The 18200-nt window shown below is 38.7% G+C and overlaps 1 protein-coding gene across 15 annotated transcripts in view; it reads right to left on the bottom strand.

Moving 5' to 3' along the window:
* Positions 1-1092: 1092 nt before the first annotated feature.
* IQSEC1 (IQ motif and Sec7 domain ArfGEF 1) overlaps positions 1093-18200 on the bottom strand; it is a 492717-nt gene continuing 475609 nt past the window's right edge. For 10 of the 15 annotated variants that reach the window (XM_075183122.1, XM_075183120.1, XM_075183124.1 and 7 more), the window contains 5 exons: positions 17796-17895; positions 11200-11373; positions 10215-10391; positions 4117-4166; positions 1093-3262 (listed from right to left, as the gene is read on the bottom strand). In XM_075183122.1, coding sequence (XP_075039223.1) covers positions 2705-3262; positions 4117-4166; positions 10215-10391; positions 11200-11373; positions 17796-17895 — 1059 coding nt within the window. In that variant the 3' untranslated portion in view covers positions 1093-2704. Of the gene's footprint in view, positions 3263-4116; positions 4167-9984; positions 10029-10214; positions 10392-11199; positions 11374-17795; positions 17896-18200 lie in introns of all 15 variants that reach the window. The other 5 variants (XM_075183123.1, XM_075183121.1, XM_075183131.1 and 2 more) reach the window with 3 other exon arrangements.

Genomic DNA, 18200 nt, shown 5'->3' with positions numbered 1-18200 from the left:
AGAGACCATATGGCTAAAGCAGTAGTCGAAGTGGAAATTTAGAAGCAGCAGTATGGACATTTAGAAATGGTGGTATGAAAACTGTAATGGGAATGTAAGTGAATGGAATTTTATAATTTTACAATGAAGGTAGTAAGATAAGTGGCATGGCCTACCACTGTCTACACCCCCACTTCGACCACTGAGCAAAAGAGCATTCTATAGCCTGCGAGGAATAGAGGCCATATACATCAGGAGTATTCTAAAAGCTGCAAGCTACAGCCGAGGAGCATTCTATAGCCTGCAAGCAACAGAGGCTCTATACATCAGGAGTATTCTAGAGGCTGCAAGCTACAGACGAGGAGCATTCTATAGCATGCAAGCAACAGAGGCTCTATACATCAGGAGTATTCTAAAGGCTGCACGCTACAGACGAGAAGCATTCTATAGCCTGCAAGCAACAGAGACCCTATACATCAGGAGAATCTTGGAATCTATACTGATTGTTTTGCTTCTCACATCATGACATAGTTGCCAACATTTGAAAAAAATCAGGGCCATTTTACTAATGGTAATGGGCATCTATGAAGACAAAATGTTAAGCATGTATGCAAGAAGTTGATCAAACCACTGGACAAGATTCTAAAAATTCTAGTGTATTTTAAATAATCATATTCACTGGGGGAGATTCAATACGAAAAAAGTACGCGCAATGTGTCTCCAGAACGTCCGTAAAGACACCTCACGCGTATATTTTTATATAGCAAAATATCCGCTCATTTTTCCTCACGCCCCATAGAGCTGCCAGCAGAAATGAGCGGATATTTTAACCGTACTAACGCTAAAAAACGCGTAGCTGCGATTTTCTCGGGAACATTGCGGAAAATTGAATCTCCCCCATTAAATCTTAAGGTGGACAGCACATGGAATAAGAGCAGACACTGCAGTTAGTCAATATTAAAAAAATAACTGGTAATATACACTAACAGGGACAAATCTTCAAATCTTAGTAAAGGACATTTGGCAACTATGGCATTCTGTAATCTGCAAAGTTGCACAGTATGTATGACACAGTCTCTGATTCTTGCAGGTACAGAAAGTAGACACAAACTGTTCCATGAGTCAACCTTTTACTGGCATGTGTCTCAGCAACATACGTGTTTGCTGTACGTTGCTCATTACTCTGAAAGCTTAGGGAACAAAGACAGAAAACAATGTTGGGACATATATTTTCTTGCAGATTCAAAGGTAAAGAGTAATGATGCATGTTTTATATATATATATATATATATATATATATATATATATATATATATATATAGACGTATTCAGAAACAATGGTAAACTCTGTTCTAATCGGCCTACTCAGAGACACACAAAGTGTTTAGTTACTGTTCTGCTGGTATTACTGAGATATATGCAATGGGGGATGGTACAAAAAAGAAATGCATTGATTCGGTTATTCATCCTTGCTACAATGAAGAGCATCCTTCATACCGGTTTTAACCTTAATCTCCTGGGAATTGTTATTTTAAATGCAATTTACATCCTGGAGAGTCAATGAAAAGCAAGAAATTTAACATGATTACATTACACCAAGAACAACTCTGGGTACAGTTACGATGACAATTGATGGATAACAGAGAGAAGAGCAGAAACTCTCCGGGACTGAGATCTCCGGCTTCGGGAGGGTAAACCATTATACTGAAATCTCCAGTGAGTAGCACTTGCCAACAGAAAATAAAGTCAACTTGGAAAAAAGAATGAAAAACACTGCTAAAAAAGTTTGAAAATACATTCTCTGCTATAAAAAGGTTTCAAATGTCACGATCATAGTTTGAAAATCAAAATGAATGGTGGCAGCAGGACACTGCAGACAATGGTTCCGTGACTTTTGGGTTATGTGAGTACATGAAACACACATCTAGTTCTATGTGTTTACAAACCGTATGTATATATATATTTATATATATATGTATATAAAAAGGTAGATAATGAAAATTCACAGTTCTTACAGCCATTAAAGTGTCCGAGAATTTGTATGATCAATGGTCAGTTACTATATAAACTGCATGTTCTCCCTAGCTAGCTTGCTTACCTGAAATACGACAGCATAATACTGATGTGTATAAGATTAAGTTTTAAAATAAGAATAAATTTATCCTTTGTACAAGCAAAGTGTAACCAGGACAGTTACAGAGAATGCTATGATAATTGGCACATTTAATTACAGATTGCTTGATTTTAGGAAAATACTGTAACCTCTTCATATATTTACTCTCCCGTCTAACTACAATAAGTGAAAATGCTTGTGAGTCCATATTGCTAGAATTGAAAATAAAATATTTGTCTTTTTCAAGTACGATTATTTAAGGTACTAATGTGTACACGCAACGCAGTATATTATTAGGATGCTAAATGTCTCTGTGTACACGCACGCAGTATAACTAAGAGCATTGTATAAATAGTATTATAAACCACACTAAAGCTGGGTTTTTGTTTATTGTCTACACAGCAACTAGGTCGTTCCCTTGTATACTTACTAATTCTATATTGTAATCAAATAATAAATAATGGTCAGTTTTTTTTACTAAAACTTTATTTATACCATGAAATTGTCTTTCTCAGTATGAAAGCAATGTATGTTCTCACATGTTAAGGAGACATAATTCTTATTTTCACCGACTCTTAACTCCCTGCTGGAAGTTCTATTATAATGACACGTCTAAACTATTGTGCTAATTCCACTGTGTTTAGGTTTCGTGCTTGTGGATGTAGAAGGAACCTGCTGAGTGTGATGCTGCGGTGCATGCTGGGAATGAGCTGAGTGGCCGGAGTGAGTAGGCAATGGTTGGTGGCTGGAGTGGGGGTGCTGTGTGTGAGGGTGCTGGATGTAGGAGGCGTGGGAAGAATGTTGCCCGTGTGGGTGGTATTGGTGCTGCTGGATGTGTTGGGGAGGGTGGTAGTGATGATGATGGTGATATGGGGGTGGGTTTTGCTGCATGTGGCAATACTGTGAGTGTTGTGCGTGCACTTGTGCCTGTGTCTGCCCCTCAGCTTGTCCCGCGTGATGACTTGTCGAGTGTTGTTGATGTGAAATCAATGTAGGATGTTGCTGTTGTGGCGGTCCAGCTACCAGGTGGCCTTGGGAAGATGGCTTCCCCCTCTTACTACCAAACAAAGAACCTAGGAGGGAGGAAGAGTTAGGTATACTCTGACGAGAAGCACATTCCCGAGTTGAGGTGGCTCGTCTGCGCATGTGAGGACTGCTAATGATGGACCCCTGAAAAGAAAGTATAGAAAACAATTACTAGATGTGCGAAAAGCTTTTAAAATTTAAGAACAAAAAACACCCACGACTAGAACTACAGCTACATACCTAATCTAACACAATCCCACTAAATAACACTTGTTTGTTACACTGTAGCTTTAAGCAGCTCTGGGAATAAGCTGAACCAATCATTACAATCGTATTTTACCATTTGCACTGCTAGACCTTATCTACAGGATGACTAAACTCGCACTAGAAATTAGCTAAACCTAATGTACTACGTCTAGGCATGGGCTTAAGGGGATGGTCATTAGGCAGTCATGGGACACAAGTTACCGGAGGTGAACACACAAAGATAGGCGGCTGAACACATGACCAGTGTAAATTAATGGCTTCAAGATGAATGAAATCTCATGAAATCCACATTGAGTTAATTATTATATTGATGTTTTTCTGTCTACCTAGGTACAATCTCTGCTATCCTGTAAATATAGTTGCTTAATTAACAGCTTTATAGTATTCATCATTAAACTGACAGATAGGCATGAAACAGTCAAGAGCTTCATTAAAAGTATAAGATAGTGAGGAAAGAGTGTTAGCAGCCAGCTAATGGTCCAGAACCACTATGAGAAGGAAGCAGATAGTCATGTGTGGTGAAGTCATGCTACAAGGAGCTAGTAGGATTACAAGGAGCCGGAAGCAGCCATAGTGTCCCCACAAATCATAAGTGTTTGTTTGGAAGATACAGAGTGAGAATCCCAGGCATGCAATATCTGAGGCAAGCAGAATACAGAGGAACAAAAAAGTGTTCAAGTGAAAGGAAAGGTTTCAAATGCATATCACATCCAGCTAGGCATCCTACTTACTTCCATATTGCTGTCTAGCGATCCTGCACTGCTGCGCCGCCCACGCTTGCCTGCCCAGGACATGCAATACCATAGATTAGAGATCAACACAAGATCTGGGTAACACAAGCCCCTGACTGACAACCTGCTTATTACTCACTAAGCAAGAACACTAAACAGAAATGCTCCCCTACGTCTGTCTAAGGAACATGGCCTCACGTTTCACAAGATGTGTAATGCCAACTGTTTACCCACGAGTGCTGTGGTAGGCACACCAAGATCTCCAGCTATTGCTGAATTCCAGCTTCAATCATGCTCACCAGAGCTGTTGGCAGGGCATGCTGAAAGTTGTAGTTCCACAACGGGTGGAGAGCCACACGATGGCCAACTGCACACCAGAAGGTTATGGGTTAATTGTTTTTTTTTGGCATAAGACCATCTAGTAAATGTGACCTTTCAGAATGACCCAATGGAATGAGCCACTAAGTGGACGGACACTGCAATGATCCTAACTATTTACATAAATACATAGAAAGATAATGCCACATCTCTTGCTCTAGAATCTTAATGGTTCATTTTCTTTATGTGATTCATTAGACATTGTATCCACTGTAACTACTGTCAAGTCTGAAATATATTCTCAGACGGCAGCAGATTGATTTTGAGACAAGAGGATGAGATAGTCACACACAGAAATCTATTAGAATATGAGAAATGAAATGTCGGCTTGTTATCTAGCATCTCTACGTCAGCAGAATAAGAGCTATGAGCACAGTCCGGGGCACAGGCTATGGGTGAGGCAGCTAAGCTAGCGATGTCAACACAAAGTAGCTTACTTGCACGGAATTTGCCGTTTCTGAACAAGAAAATAAAGGCTGCAAAACGACACTGGGTGATTAGTGATGCAATGAATGGAAATGAAACATCTTTTCTCATAAACAATATGTTTTCTTTATAACGTTCATTCGTTCATTTCATTTCAGGGTGTTATTTGTTTATTGGTCCTTTCAATTTTGCCATAGTTGTACTGATGAAATGAGTAAGATAATACCGAGGTGTATTTATGTGTCTGTGGAAAGGATAACTATTTTTCTGCCTTTCATTGTAGCTTCATAGAATATTCTGAGATTGTAGTCTTACACATTCACTGTAGAATGAGGAAAGGAGGAATTGCCTAGTGTACAAGGCCCCCGAGACGTTATAGATAAACGTTATAGTCTTGGATTACACTTACTGAAAAAGATACTTATAATCCACAACTTTAAGAAATTCATATCACTATTGTAAATGGCTGGAGATCCTGGGCCTGATTCATTAAGGATCTTAACTTAAGAAGTTTCTTATTTAAGTCTCCTGGACAAAACCATGTTACAATGCAAGGGGTGCAAACTAGTTTTCTGTTTTGCACATAAGTTAAATACTGACTGTTTTTTCATGTAGCACACAAATACTTGCTAGCTTATTTGTACACTGAAATTCAAAGTTGATATTTGTGTGCTACATGAAAAAACAGTCAGTATTTAACTTATGTTGAAAACATAATACTAATTTGCACCCCTTGCATTGTAACATGGTTTTGTCCTGGAGACTTAAATAAGAAGTTTCTTAAGTTAAGATCCTTAATGAATCAGGCCCCCTAGGTCTGATCATTTTACATTCAAGAAAAATAAAACATTCATGCCCACCGATGCCAAAGACTAACACATCTCTAATTTTAGATTTTAGAAAGAAAGAAAAAATATATATATATTCATTTCAGTTAGCTGGTTGGTTTTGAATAAATGCCAATGCCAAGATATCTCTAGAAGAACAGTCATATTCTGTATTCTGGAATACACCCCTGTAGAAGAATTATATGTATTCTAATCCAAACCTAGATCCATTTCCAGTAACACAAGCCCGTGACCAAGTACGTCAGTCTACTATGAATATATTAACGGAATATTAAAAATCAAACTATAGACCTAAAACTCTCATATGTTACATAAACACTAAAATATATTCCTGCTGTAATGACGCTGATGAACTACAACAGTATTTTACACCATATTCCACATATACAATACCAAAAACACTCTTAACACGAATGCATTCAAAACCAATAATACACATTGTATCTATAGTCCTATACTTGCAATGATGTCATGGGTGTGTCCATGTAGATGTAGGTACTGAACAGAACTGGCAAGTGCAGCCAAACAAATCAAAACAAAGAACAATAATATTCCAATAACTTAGCACTAACAAATGCAATAAATGATAATAAATTAAAATGTAATTTATTTCTAGGGCAGTAAATATTTTTCAACCAATTCAACCAATATATCACTTTCAACAGCTATGATTATCCTTGAATAGCCCACACTCACATAGCAAATTAATGGACAGAGTTGAACTCCACATTTGATTTAACTTTACTGCACATTATATAGGACTGTTCATCCCAAGGTTTGCCTGTAGCCTCTTTTTTTAGGACTGGACATGGCATGGCAATCATTTGTTTCTGCAGTCCCCATGTACTGTCCTCAAGTTCTCCCCTTGCTCTAACAGATGGGGGGGAAAGTGGTTATTTTATCTGGGTGCTTCGGGACAGGTACCTTTCCTCTCTTTCACAGCCCAGCATTATTTTGGATAGAACCCTATCTCAGGCTGAATTAGTCAAGTTGAGTATAAAGCCTGATTGCTCTGATCATGAAGGGAGGAATAACTGGGCTACAAAGGGACTGTGGCAGGGACATTCATTTTACCAGACACAAAAACAGCACAGAGACAGGTCATTAGGTTCCTGGCAGGGATTTCAACTCAGTAATATTTCTGCTATGTCAGTTCCCTCGTGTCAGGTGTGGGGAGTTTCATCTGCTCCAAATAGGCAAACAAATATTTAATGATAATGAGTGGTACTAGTGGAGAGTAGCATAACTTCCTTGAATGAATTAACTAATTATGCACACAATGGATGTTCTGAAGATAATAATTCTACAGCCTAATTATTTCAGTGACTCACGGTGCAGTTACCTTAGTATTGGAAGAGATGTGTAGTGAAGACAGACCCTGATTGTACTGGTACTGCAGCATCCAATCAGGTGCAGCCTTCACTAAACCCCATCTCAGACAAAAATCTAACCCCATGTTTTTCCAGTGGTTGAAATCCACCAGCCATCTGTCTCCAGTCCTCCAGCACAACATACAGTGGGCCGCTGCAGCTATATAAGGAGAATAGTGGAAGTCACAGGGGAGAGACCTTCACTTTACTGCAACATGCACTGTGGGTTCAGAAAACTACCTAAGGAGACATACTGTCTAATCTGCTATGTGTGCGCATCGTATGTAGAATTCAAACCCCAATAATAAAATGGTGCAAACTGTTAGGCTGTAAGGCACATAACAGAGACTCTTGTTAGTCTTTCAGGAGGTTATTTCATGCTGCACATTCTGAATGCAGTTACTTTAGATGATTTTTGCTGAAGGAGAACTACCATACTGGAATGTCATTTATTGTCTCACAACTATCTACATAATGTAAAATCATCATATATGTAAACCTCTTGGTAGGACAGTTATCATTAGCTTGTTGCCTCTTCAAAAGACTTTAAGTGGCGTGTCTCATTAAATGAATTCCATATACTAAAGGAGAAGACAAATACCACTAGAACTTGGGTCCAATACATGGGAACCTATGGTTCAAGAGACAGTTAACCCCACTGGTGTCGGCACAAAGGGTGGGGTACGTGTTCCCGAACATGACAATGGCAACAACGATGGGCATCTAAATTATAGTATGTCTTTATTTCATCTATGTCGTATTCTAGTCATCGCCATTTTGAAGTTGGTGTCGGCATTGTCATGTTCGGTAAATCGACTACCACGGGCACAAAAGCCTGGAGGTGTGTGAAAGTATACAACCTGAACTTAGCGGTTGACATGGCTTCAGTTCAATGTGTGTATTATCCAACTTGTCCGTGCTTATACTGGCGGGAGCAGGTCTTTCCTGAAGCACAACTAACATGACCCCCAAGGTTCTACTAGTGGTCAGAAAAGGTATATCCCTGCAAAATGCTATATTCCCCTGCAGCTCTACTTTAAGTCACAGAAGATGTGTTGCCATTCCAACATGTTGCATATGATCAATGCAACCAGGGAAGATAAGTTCATCTTACATTTATATGTATTTTGATGGAAACATTGAATGGGTTGACCTAACATGGTGCAGGCTTTTAAGAAAGAACAACTAGCTCCCTGATTTGAACAAATTTGCAACCAATAGCAGGGGGTAAATGTATGCATCTGCGGGTTTGAAAAATGGAGATGTTGCTATAGCAACCAATCAGATTCTAGTTATCATTTTGTAGAATGTACTAAATAAATGATAACTAGAATCTCCACTTTTCAAACCCACCAGAAACTCTGAGCTTGATACATTTACCCCCAGATCTGCTTTGTACAGATGGATATAAATTAATCTGATAAAGAAAACAAGAAAAAGGTTCTGTAAGTTATGAAATATTTAAACCCATTTGCCTTATTCCTTGGTCTGCTTGTCTTGTATTTATTCAGATATCTAATTTATTTAACTTAAATAACCAAAATATCCTCTATGTGAATCTGCGTCACTTAAGGTAAATAGTGAAGAGAATAGATATTAGACTGGGATGACAGGGACTATTAGGGACATTTAAACTTCGACTATAAGGTAGAAGGAAATATACAGCGCATGGGGAAGGGATAGGACTGGGAATATAATGAAGATAAATTACGTCATGAAGGTATAGATGGGATAATGTCATACTCCAGCACAAAAGGTGATAGTGTGTGGAGGATACAATGATCTATGGTGGACAGGATAATTTGGTAGAAAGGCAAGATAACAATCTGGTTGGTTAGCACGGAGGAGGGGATAATTATGTGCTATAGGGGACCAGATAAGGCTGTGAAGGTGTTGACAAGCAATGACATCTCAACAAAACCTAGTAATGGATATTACAAGATGACTACACTGAAAATGGTGCTGTGAAGAAGTAACAGAGATGTAGATGGATATAGTGGATTAATACACATGTCCGGTTCATAGGAAGATCAACTAAATAGTTTAAAACTATTTGGGTTGGTAAAAGTATGCAAAAAACACAAAAAAAAAACATGGTTGGGTAAGGTGTATGGGTGGAATAAAGACATACAGCAGTATAGAGAAAATAGCTCTTCAAATATACTGTATTTTAGATATATGCAGATAAATGAAGGCGCTTCTACTGCTCCTCTGAGTTCTGCTGTATTGTAATTACTTTCCTACGTAGAGTATGAGGCAACTACAGCCATATGTTTTACATTACAGAATAAAATAATCACTATTTCAAAACAGGGTATGTTGTTTAGCTATCTTGCTTGAAAACAGACAAGCAAAATAATAAATACACCTGTCATTAGAGCCATATAATTGTTGCAGTATTATGACATTTCTATTTGTATGTGCAATAATTACTATTTGTCTCTCTGTGTTCAGTATTCTTGCATATATATGCCTTGAGCAGAACGTATACAGTATAGTGCTATCCTGATGACAGGGTGTAATCGGGCAGTTTTACGATGGATAACTCCATCAACAGATTATTAATGTTGATAAAAGATCATGGTCCACTTTTCAGCAGTCATGTGACTTGCAGTCAGCTCAATGTCAATCTGCTGCGCTAGGCGCAATTGATGTAAGACAGAAGACATTAGAAAAATGGGCCAGTATCTAGTACAGCTTTGGGTGGCAATTGTGAATTTAGACGGGCTTCACTCCATTTCATTCATCGAATGTAATGCACGGGTACACGAAAGCACAGGATACACATGAAGCGATCGTTACATGGACCTGGGTCTGTCTGCATCTAAATCTACAAATCCACTTACGCTTTCCACTGTCTTCACTCTCCGTTACATGTATACATAGTAATCTACAATAGTTCATTTTTTAAAATAATTAAACAAAAAAAAAAAAGGAAAAAAAAAAGGAAATAAACCAAATAAATACTCATTTCAGGGTTACGGCTGTATACAGCACAAATTATGGTATATTTAGATTGAATATACATATTTGTGTATATTAAGCTCATAACCAGGTATAATATGAGGAATCTTACCTGCTTCTGAGAGGTCTCTAAGGGAGCTGCTGAGAGCGCTGCGTTTTAGGCCCTCGCTGGTGGCATAACTGTCATCTAGACATGTCCGGTTCAACGTGCCGTTACCAGATTCTTTTTTCAAACTTGAGCACTGAGACATACTCGGACGCACCACTCCTTTCTGCTTCTCTAGCTCCGCTGAAGCAAACAGAATGGGCATATGGGAGATATTAGCTGGATTACAGACACTTCCCACCAAATGGATTGTCATTTCGAAACAAGAGAATGAGACAATTTTCAAATCCTGATTTCAGGAACTCATTGTTTAGTGCTTCACTGACTTGAGTTGACCAAGTCATTCTTAAATAACATGACCTGTACACTGGGGTGGGCTTATGGGGCAGACTAGCACAGGTATCTTAAATAGGCAAAAATATTTTAAAAACTGTGGCTTAGTTTCTACTTGTTGCATTACTACTTGTATTACACAAGGCTGACATGTTCAATCTTATAAACATCTAGTTATAGGGTCTCAGTGCCACAAATCCACCAATAGGAGGCTCTCTGCCCTATAAACCTATTGGCACAATGTCCAAAAGAATGCAGATTTAGGGGGTTTGCATCACAGGAACAATAAAAATAGTAGACTATTGTGCTAGGGAAAATAAAAAAAAATATTTTGACTATATATATGTGATTAATACATATGAAAAATCCCTTTAATGATGATGAGGAGAAAATAAAGTGATTTGAATATAGAGTGATCATTAACTTCTGTTCAGATTGTTAATGTGTAGAAAGGTAATAAAATTGCTATATATTATTCACTTTGCACTGTAGTCCTTTTTCATCTGTGGTTTTATTGACAATATGATTAAGACTATATTGACTATATGACCTATAGTCACTTTCTTACTGATTACATCATTAGAATACACAATATTTCCACTATACTCTTTGTGGCAGGTGAGGTTAGTTTTCTTGAATAAAGTCATAGGTTATATACCTTTGTACTTACACTCTATTCTGTACTTTTCCATTTCTTGAACTTCTGCAATGGATTCTCTCAAATCGTCGGTAAACTTCTTGCGATCTTGTGGATTTGGTGCATTGAAGTTTATCAGAACTTTTATATCAGCTCCCGGGATTGCCGATGTGAGTCGGATGCCATTTGGGTAGTCTGAAATTGATAAGGGATTATAGCCAATAGAGTTACGTTTGTGGTCACGTTCTATGACTATTGTTTGTGTAGCCTAAGAGGAAATATCGCATTTTTAGACTACTGTTTCTTAAAGCAATACCACCACCAGATGAGTGCACTGCAGAAACAAACCCTCTTTATAACACTTCACCACTCTTACAATTGGGTATATACGCTTTAAAAAGTGCATTAAAATATTAATATCATTGTGTTACGCTCTTTATAATGTCACAATACAAAGTAATTTTTGATTGAAAATACAGAGCAGGACCAATGTGGAAGTTATACAAGAGAAAGTGAAAGAAAAAGAGGACAGGTTGGGAGTGGAAAGGAAAACATTTTTCAGCACTAAAACCAGGATTAGTAAATGGTGACAAACAATTGAAAGTTCACTATAATTTTTTTTCTTCTGCTAGTGACCTGGGGCCTGATTCATTAAGGATCTTAACTTAAGAAACTTCTTATTTCAGTCTCCTGGACAAAACCATGTTACAATGCAAGGGGTGCCAATTAGTATTCAGTTTTGCACATAAGTTAAATACTGACGGTTTTTAATGTAGCACACAAATACTTGATAGCTTATTTGTACACTGAAATTTAAAGTTGATATTTGTGTGCTACATGAAAAAACAGTCAGTATTTAACTTATGTGCAAAACAGAATAGTAATTTGCACCCCTTGCATTGTAACATGGTTTTGTCCAGGAGACTGAAATAAGAAGTTTCTCGAGTTAAGATCCTTAATGAATCAGTCCCCTGGTTAGGAATAAGGAGACTTATTTTATGCTGGGTAAAATGTGCCACATGAATATTTAGCAAACTAGTAGTCCCCATTTCTCCAACCTCATGCAATTTTCAATATTTGTTCTTACTCTATATATACAGATCTTATCTCTAATTTTCTATGCTGGATGCAATAATCATTATCTGTTCTTATACTATATATACACAGATCTTATCCCTTATTCTTTGTGCTGGGTGCAATTCTCATTATCTGTTCTTACACTATATATACATATATTACCCCTTATTCCATTTGCTAGATGCAATTCTCAGTATCTTTTCTTTCACTATATATACAGATCTTATCCCGTTTTCTGTGTGCTGGGTGCAATTCTCAATATCTGTTCTTACGCTATATATACAGATCTTATCCCTTTTTTCTGTATGCAGGGTGCAATTCTCAGTATCTATTTCAACACTATATATACAAATCTTAACCATGTGACAATGCAAGGGGTGCAAATGAGTTTATTATTTTGCACATAAGGAAAATACTGGCTATTTATAATGTAGGACACAAATACTTGATCGCTTTATTTTTACACTGACATTAAAAGTTTAATTAGAACATGCCCTACCCCAACTATAAATCTGTCCCCACATTTTAAATTTACCCCCCCCCCCCTCCAAAACAACATGGTTTTGCCAAGGTTCAAAGTTACTCATTTTTTTGCTTTATTTTCCTTAATGAATGATGCCCCTTATCTCTTATTCTGTATGCTGGGTGCAATTCTCAATATCTGTTCTTACGCTATATGTACAGATCTTATCTCTTATTCTGTATGCTGGGTGCAATTCTCAGTACCAGTTTATATTGTTGGGGTGTTTAATGTAATTTTATTTTTGATTTATTGACATAAAATATAATAGATGTGCACCATAATAAAGTTGAAGTATATTGTCACTGTGCTGTGTACAGATAGACTTACTCAGCGACATTTTATTGGATAAGTTAGATAAATGAGTTGTATTAGCTATAGCTGTCCTGGCATTTGGCCCAATGTCCGGCCTAAGGTGGCATACATTGTCACTACTATACATCCCTCCATAGTGTCAGTGCCACCTATTTCCATGTTTATTTCTGCCTCCATACCAAGGCTGGACATATTACCCTGTACAGTAAGTGGCACAGCGGCCCTGTGTGATAGTGGGCCCAGAAGGACGGGGAATACGACACAAAAGCTCTTTTCCCATCCCACCCCAATATTAGTATTGTGTTAGGAAGACCAGAGGTTGAATGCATGAGTCTCAGGTAGTATTATGCCATGGAGATATGCTGGTGGCAGTGATGTAAGCCATGACTGGTGCATGTGCTCCAGACTGCTATTTATCACCGCTGTTTCTCAAGTTTAGTGTGGAGTTAGGACTCCAGGGGGCAGTGTCTCCAGAACGTCTCAAAGGCACTCCGTGGTGATATAACCATAGGGGCACGAGGAGAAATCTGCGATGTTAAGGTACCATAGTACCACAAAAAGTCCACAGCCACGATGTTTGGAGGAACATTGCGGCTAATTGAACTCCCTCCAGGTATCTTTATTTCTGTCCTGGGTACAGGAAAGTTAAGAACTGGCTGAGAGGAGTTATGGGTCCCTGTAGGCGCTGTGTTCTGCTGGTTATGTGGGCTGCCTAAACCACTGGTCTGCTTCTATTATAAAGCCACAAAACACCCAAACAGTATTTATGATCAGGGATCCTCTTCAGTTCATGTACTCTGTCCTGTGTAATTCATGAGCCTTTTGGAGAAACGGCAACTCCTCAAATCTGCTTTTATTGTCTATGGCTACAAGGAAACTGTAATCTTCACGTCCTGCTTTTGCTTCCCCATTCAGTAGATGCTGAGTGGATTGGTTTTGAAAATGTTGCTCATGTCTGGTCTGTAGTATATACACAAGAGGCACCAATTGACCTATAATAATAGCTTATAGTGTCACCCTGACTTCAACATCCCAAAAGAGAGATAGAACGGGAACATAATTAACATAGTCTCATGAATAATCTGAAAGGCGGAGATAATTCTCTATTCAAGAGAGACCAGGGACTCCGTGTTGTGCAAAATAAACAGGGATAGTGGGTCATTTGTGCTACACCAAGGTCACAAACAACATATAATAGTTATGAGCATGGACAAGAATATGAATGTAAGCATTGTGACAGTGAATTAGAATATAATAATAGCAAGGCCTATTGAGGAATACTACTGTGTACTACCCTGAGATCCCTTTGCCTGCCAGACGAATGTGATATCTGTGGTCTAACAGACTGCAGAAACATTTTGCAGAGACCCCGCTGCAGCTTTTGTGAATAATGTTTAGGATTGTAGCGTAACCTGACATTTCCAGAAACATTTACTGCACTCACACTTCAGGCTTCTTCAGGATTCATCTCAATGTTATAGTAGCCATGCTTCAACAACCAGAGGTCAGAGACCCAACAGTTGCCTGGCAACTACTTCCTCTCTATACTGGTGGTTTCTGCGCCTAAGTATATCAGCTACAGGAACCCGGTGTTTCTCTGCTTCACCTGCCTATATATGTCACAAGCCCTGGCAGTAGTACCTCATGTGCCTGTACAATGGCATAGGGACACTTATGTGGTTAAGACCAGTCTTACAGAAAACTGTCCAGAAGGTGTAAGTCAGATTGCTGCATTAGCTTCCAGGCTGGGAAAGATTAACAGAGAGATTCCTGGGGCAAGAAATAAACCACAACATTTCATGGACCAATTTGAGAATGGACAGGAGATGGAAACTTCTACACGTTCCGATTGTGACTGACATGGGTTCCTCTACCAGTGACAGGTATAGTGGATTTAGCTTTTTCCTATTTTTTCACACACATTGATCATTGTATAATACATTCCTTTTTTCCATACTGCTATTTCTACAGTTTACTAGCACAAGACTAAGCTATCCCTGGTGTCAGCGTGCACTGTGCTTATTTATAATGCTGCACTTACCGGGCACTGTACTCACCCTTGTACTGTTGCTAGAGTGCACTGTGCCTATTTATAATGCTGCACTTACCAGGCACTGTACTCAACCTTGGACTGTTCCTAGAGTGCGCTGTGCTTATATATAATGCTGCCTTTACCGGGCACTGTACTCAACCTTGTACTGTTGCTAGAGTGCACTGTGCCTATTTATAATGCTGCACTTACCGGGCACTGTACTCAACCTTGGACTGTTTCTAGAGTGCGCTGTGCTTATATATAATGCTGCCTTTACCGGGCACTGTACTCAACCTTGTACTGTTGCTAGAGTGCACTGTGTCTATTTATAATGCTGCACTTACTGGGCTGTACTCACCCTTGTACTGTTCCTAGAGTGGACTATGCCTATTTATAATGCTGCCTTTACCGGGCACTGTACTCAACCTTGTACTGTTGCTAGAGTGCACTGTGTCTATTTATAATGCTGCACTTACTGGGCTGTACTCACCCTTGTACTGTTCCTAGAGTGCACTATGCCTATTTATAATTGTGCACTTACCGGGCACTGTACTCACCCTTGTACTGTGTGCAGACCAGGTCAAACACAAATTCTTATTTCCCTAAGCCAGTCCAGTACCAATATAACAGGTCAGGTGATAAAGAAAATCTCCTTTCTTCTATTGTTATCACATACTGTACCACCTGTACTTAGTATTAAATATACTGATAAATCTACATGATATTTGCTCTGATATTCTAAGAAAACAATTGGCATTAGTCAATATGGAAGCATACGCCTACCCTTCCCGGGAAGAATTCATCATTTGATAAAGGTCTAAAATTAGCTGAAAACAATAAAACATTTCTCGGATATTCTATCCTGTACAACTTGCAGCTCCATCTCAGCTGAAACATGCAATGCTGCCTCCAAATGAAAAATTAATCATTAAGCCCACAGTTGATACATCATTTGTCTTGGGGGAAAATGAGTCTGCTCCATCATTGTCATCCCAACCCACAAAACAGGTATCATCAGCGGCAGAACAGCAGAATTAAGGGCATGGAGCCCAAACTAAATTGTCTTTGCCACAAACCACTGTGCACAGAGGCTACAACGCTCAGCCTAGTCCTCAGCTAACAGGTGCCAAGGTCATTGTTCTGAGGAACACAGCAAATGAAATACAGCCCATTGGTCATTTGAGCTCTGTCAGGACTATTAGCTCATGGGCTGCACATCTTACAAGCTCGGCCATTAACAAGTACTTAAGTAAGGATGCACTCTATTAACAAGTCATAAGATGACTTATTTTGCATATCTGAACAATAAGGTGTCCCATTCCAATATTATAGTGTTTTTAAGGGTGCTGAGCAAGGACAACATTATTGCAATCTACATTAATGCATAAATAACTGCAATTAAAACAGCACCAAGTATAAGCAAATGACAAATATGATATAACTAGACCACTGTGATGGGTATACTCTCTAAATGACTAGTACAATGTATTGTTAATGAACCTAATTATGTTAGGAATGGCCATTTAATTAAGTAATTAAAGACAGCCTGTCACATCTGACTTAACACCTGTTTTCTATTGTGCCTAGTGTAACAGGTACAGGAGTCCTGTATTATACACTATACTCAATCTAAGCTGTTGACTTCCTCCAGCTTGCGAGTGGTGATATAGGCCTCTCAGGCAGTCATCATATTGACGTATATGGTATGCTTTCTCCTGAGAGAAGGAAGAGTAGGAAAATGCTGTCTATATTGTACACATGCATAGTGCACTAGGCACAAAGTAAACCAGGGGCTGGCTAGATTTACTAAACGGCGGGTTTGAAAAAGTAGAGATGTTGCCTATGGCAACCAATCAGATTCTAGCTTTTATTTATTTAGTGCATTCTACAAAATGACAGCTAGAATCTGATTGGTTGCCATAGGCAACATCTCCACTTTTTCAAACCCGCAGTTTAGTAAATATACCCCCAGGTGTTAAGCCAGACATGGTCCTCTGTAAACGCATGGCTGCAGATGGGAAGTGTCTTCCAGGAGCAAGAAAGAAGGTCAAATATAAACGGAGGCAGAGGGAGTGCAACAATCCTCTCTTCCCCCAGCACAGGCCTGGCCAACTTCTGGCTCTCCAGGTGTTGTTTAACTACAAGCCCCAGCATGCTTTGCCAGCAGATAGCCAGTCCAGCGTTGGCAAGGTATTTTGGGACTTGTAGTTTTACAACACCTGGAGAGCCACAGGTTGGCCAGGCCTGTCTCAGCACATCTTTCTCTGGTATTTACACACAAACTTCATATAGTTTAAATATTAATTCCCATTGTGATTTTACCTTTCTAAGATAAAATACAGCACTGTGGCTATTTACAAACAATGTTCATGCACGTGTCAACAGAGCCCTACATTAATCCTTATACCATTTATTTGCATTCTTAGTGAAACAAATGACGAAAAATTTTCTTTTTCTTTTCAGTATAATGCAAATGAACTGAAGACTGAAATAAACAATTACGTGCTTAGATATATTTGTGTGCTTTGCATTTATCAGATTGTATTATACACTGGCATACTACAGTAATAGTAAACAAATATTGGGATAATGTTAGTATTCTATTCAGAATCAGATCGCTCTAAAAATGTATTCTGCCCATCTACAACCCGCCGGAGCCACTATAACACTTACACTGATTTTCAAACAGGATGACTTGCATTCCGTACAGGGAAAATGACTGTCTGAAGCTGTAGGTTACAGAGTTTTTTTTCTTTTGGAAGATTTTTGTTACCTGGAATGTTAAAGATAATGGTACAATTAGTGTTACTTGAGGAAACAGCTCTTGGACTACAGATAATCTCAGACTGAAATCAGCCCCATAAATTCTTATCAACAACTCATACCTACATTAGTGAGCAATGTGACATGTGCTGTGACATAATAGGTCCTAGCTTCCAGCATGGCGTGTACCACGTCGTCAGAGCATATACCGCTGTTACATTTAGTGGTCAGAATCTCTAGCCAGAATTACTCTATAAAACCTCTATGTCCAGTACTGCTCTGTCTGATAAGGATGTGTCCTATCACATAATCCAT

This window comes from Mixophyes fleayi, chromosome 8, assembly GCF_038048845.1.
Source record: "Mixophyes fleayi isolate aMixFle1 chromosome 8, aMixFle1.hap1, whole genome shotgun sequence".
NCBI lineage: Eukaryota > Metazoa > Chordata > Amphibia > Anura > Limnodynastidae > Mixophyes > Mixophyes fleayi.
Note: the sequence above shows the minus strand (reverse complement) of the source record. Positions and strands in the feature narration are given on the sequence as shown.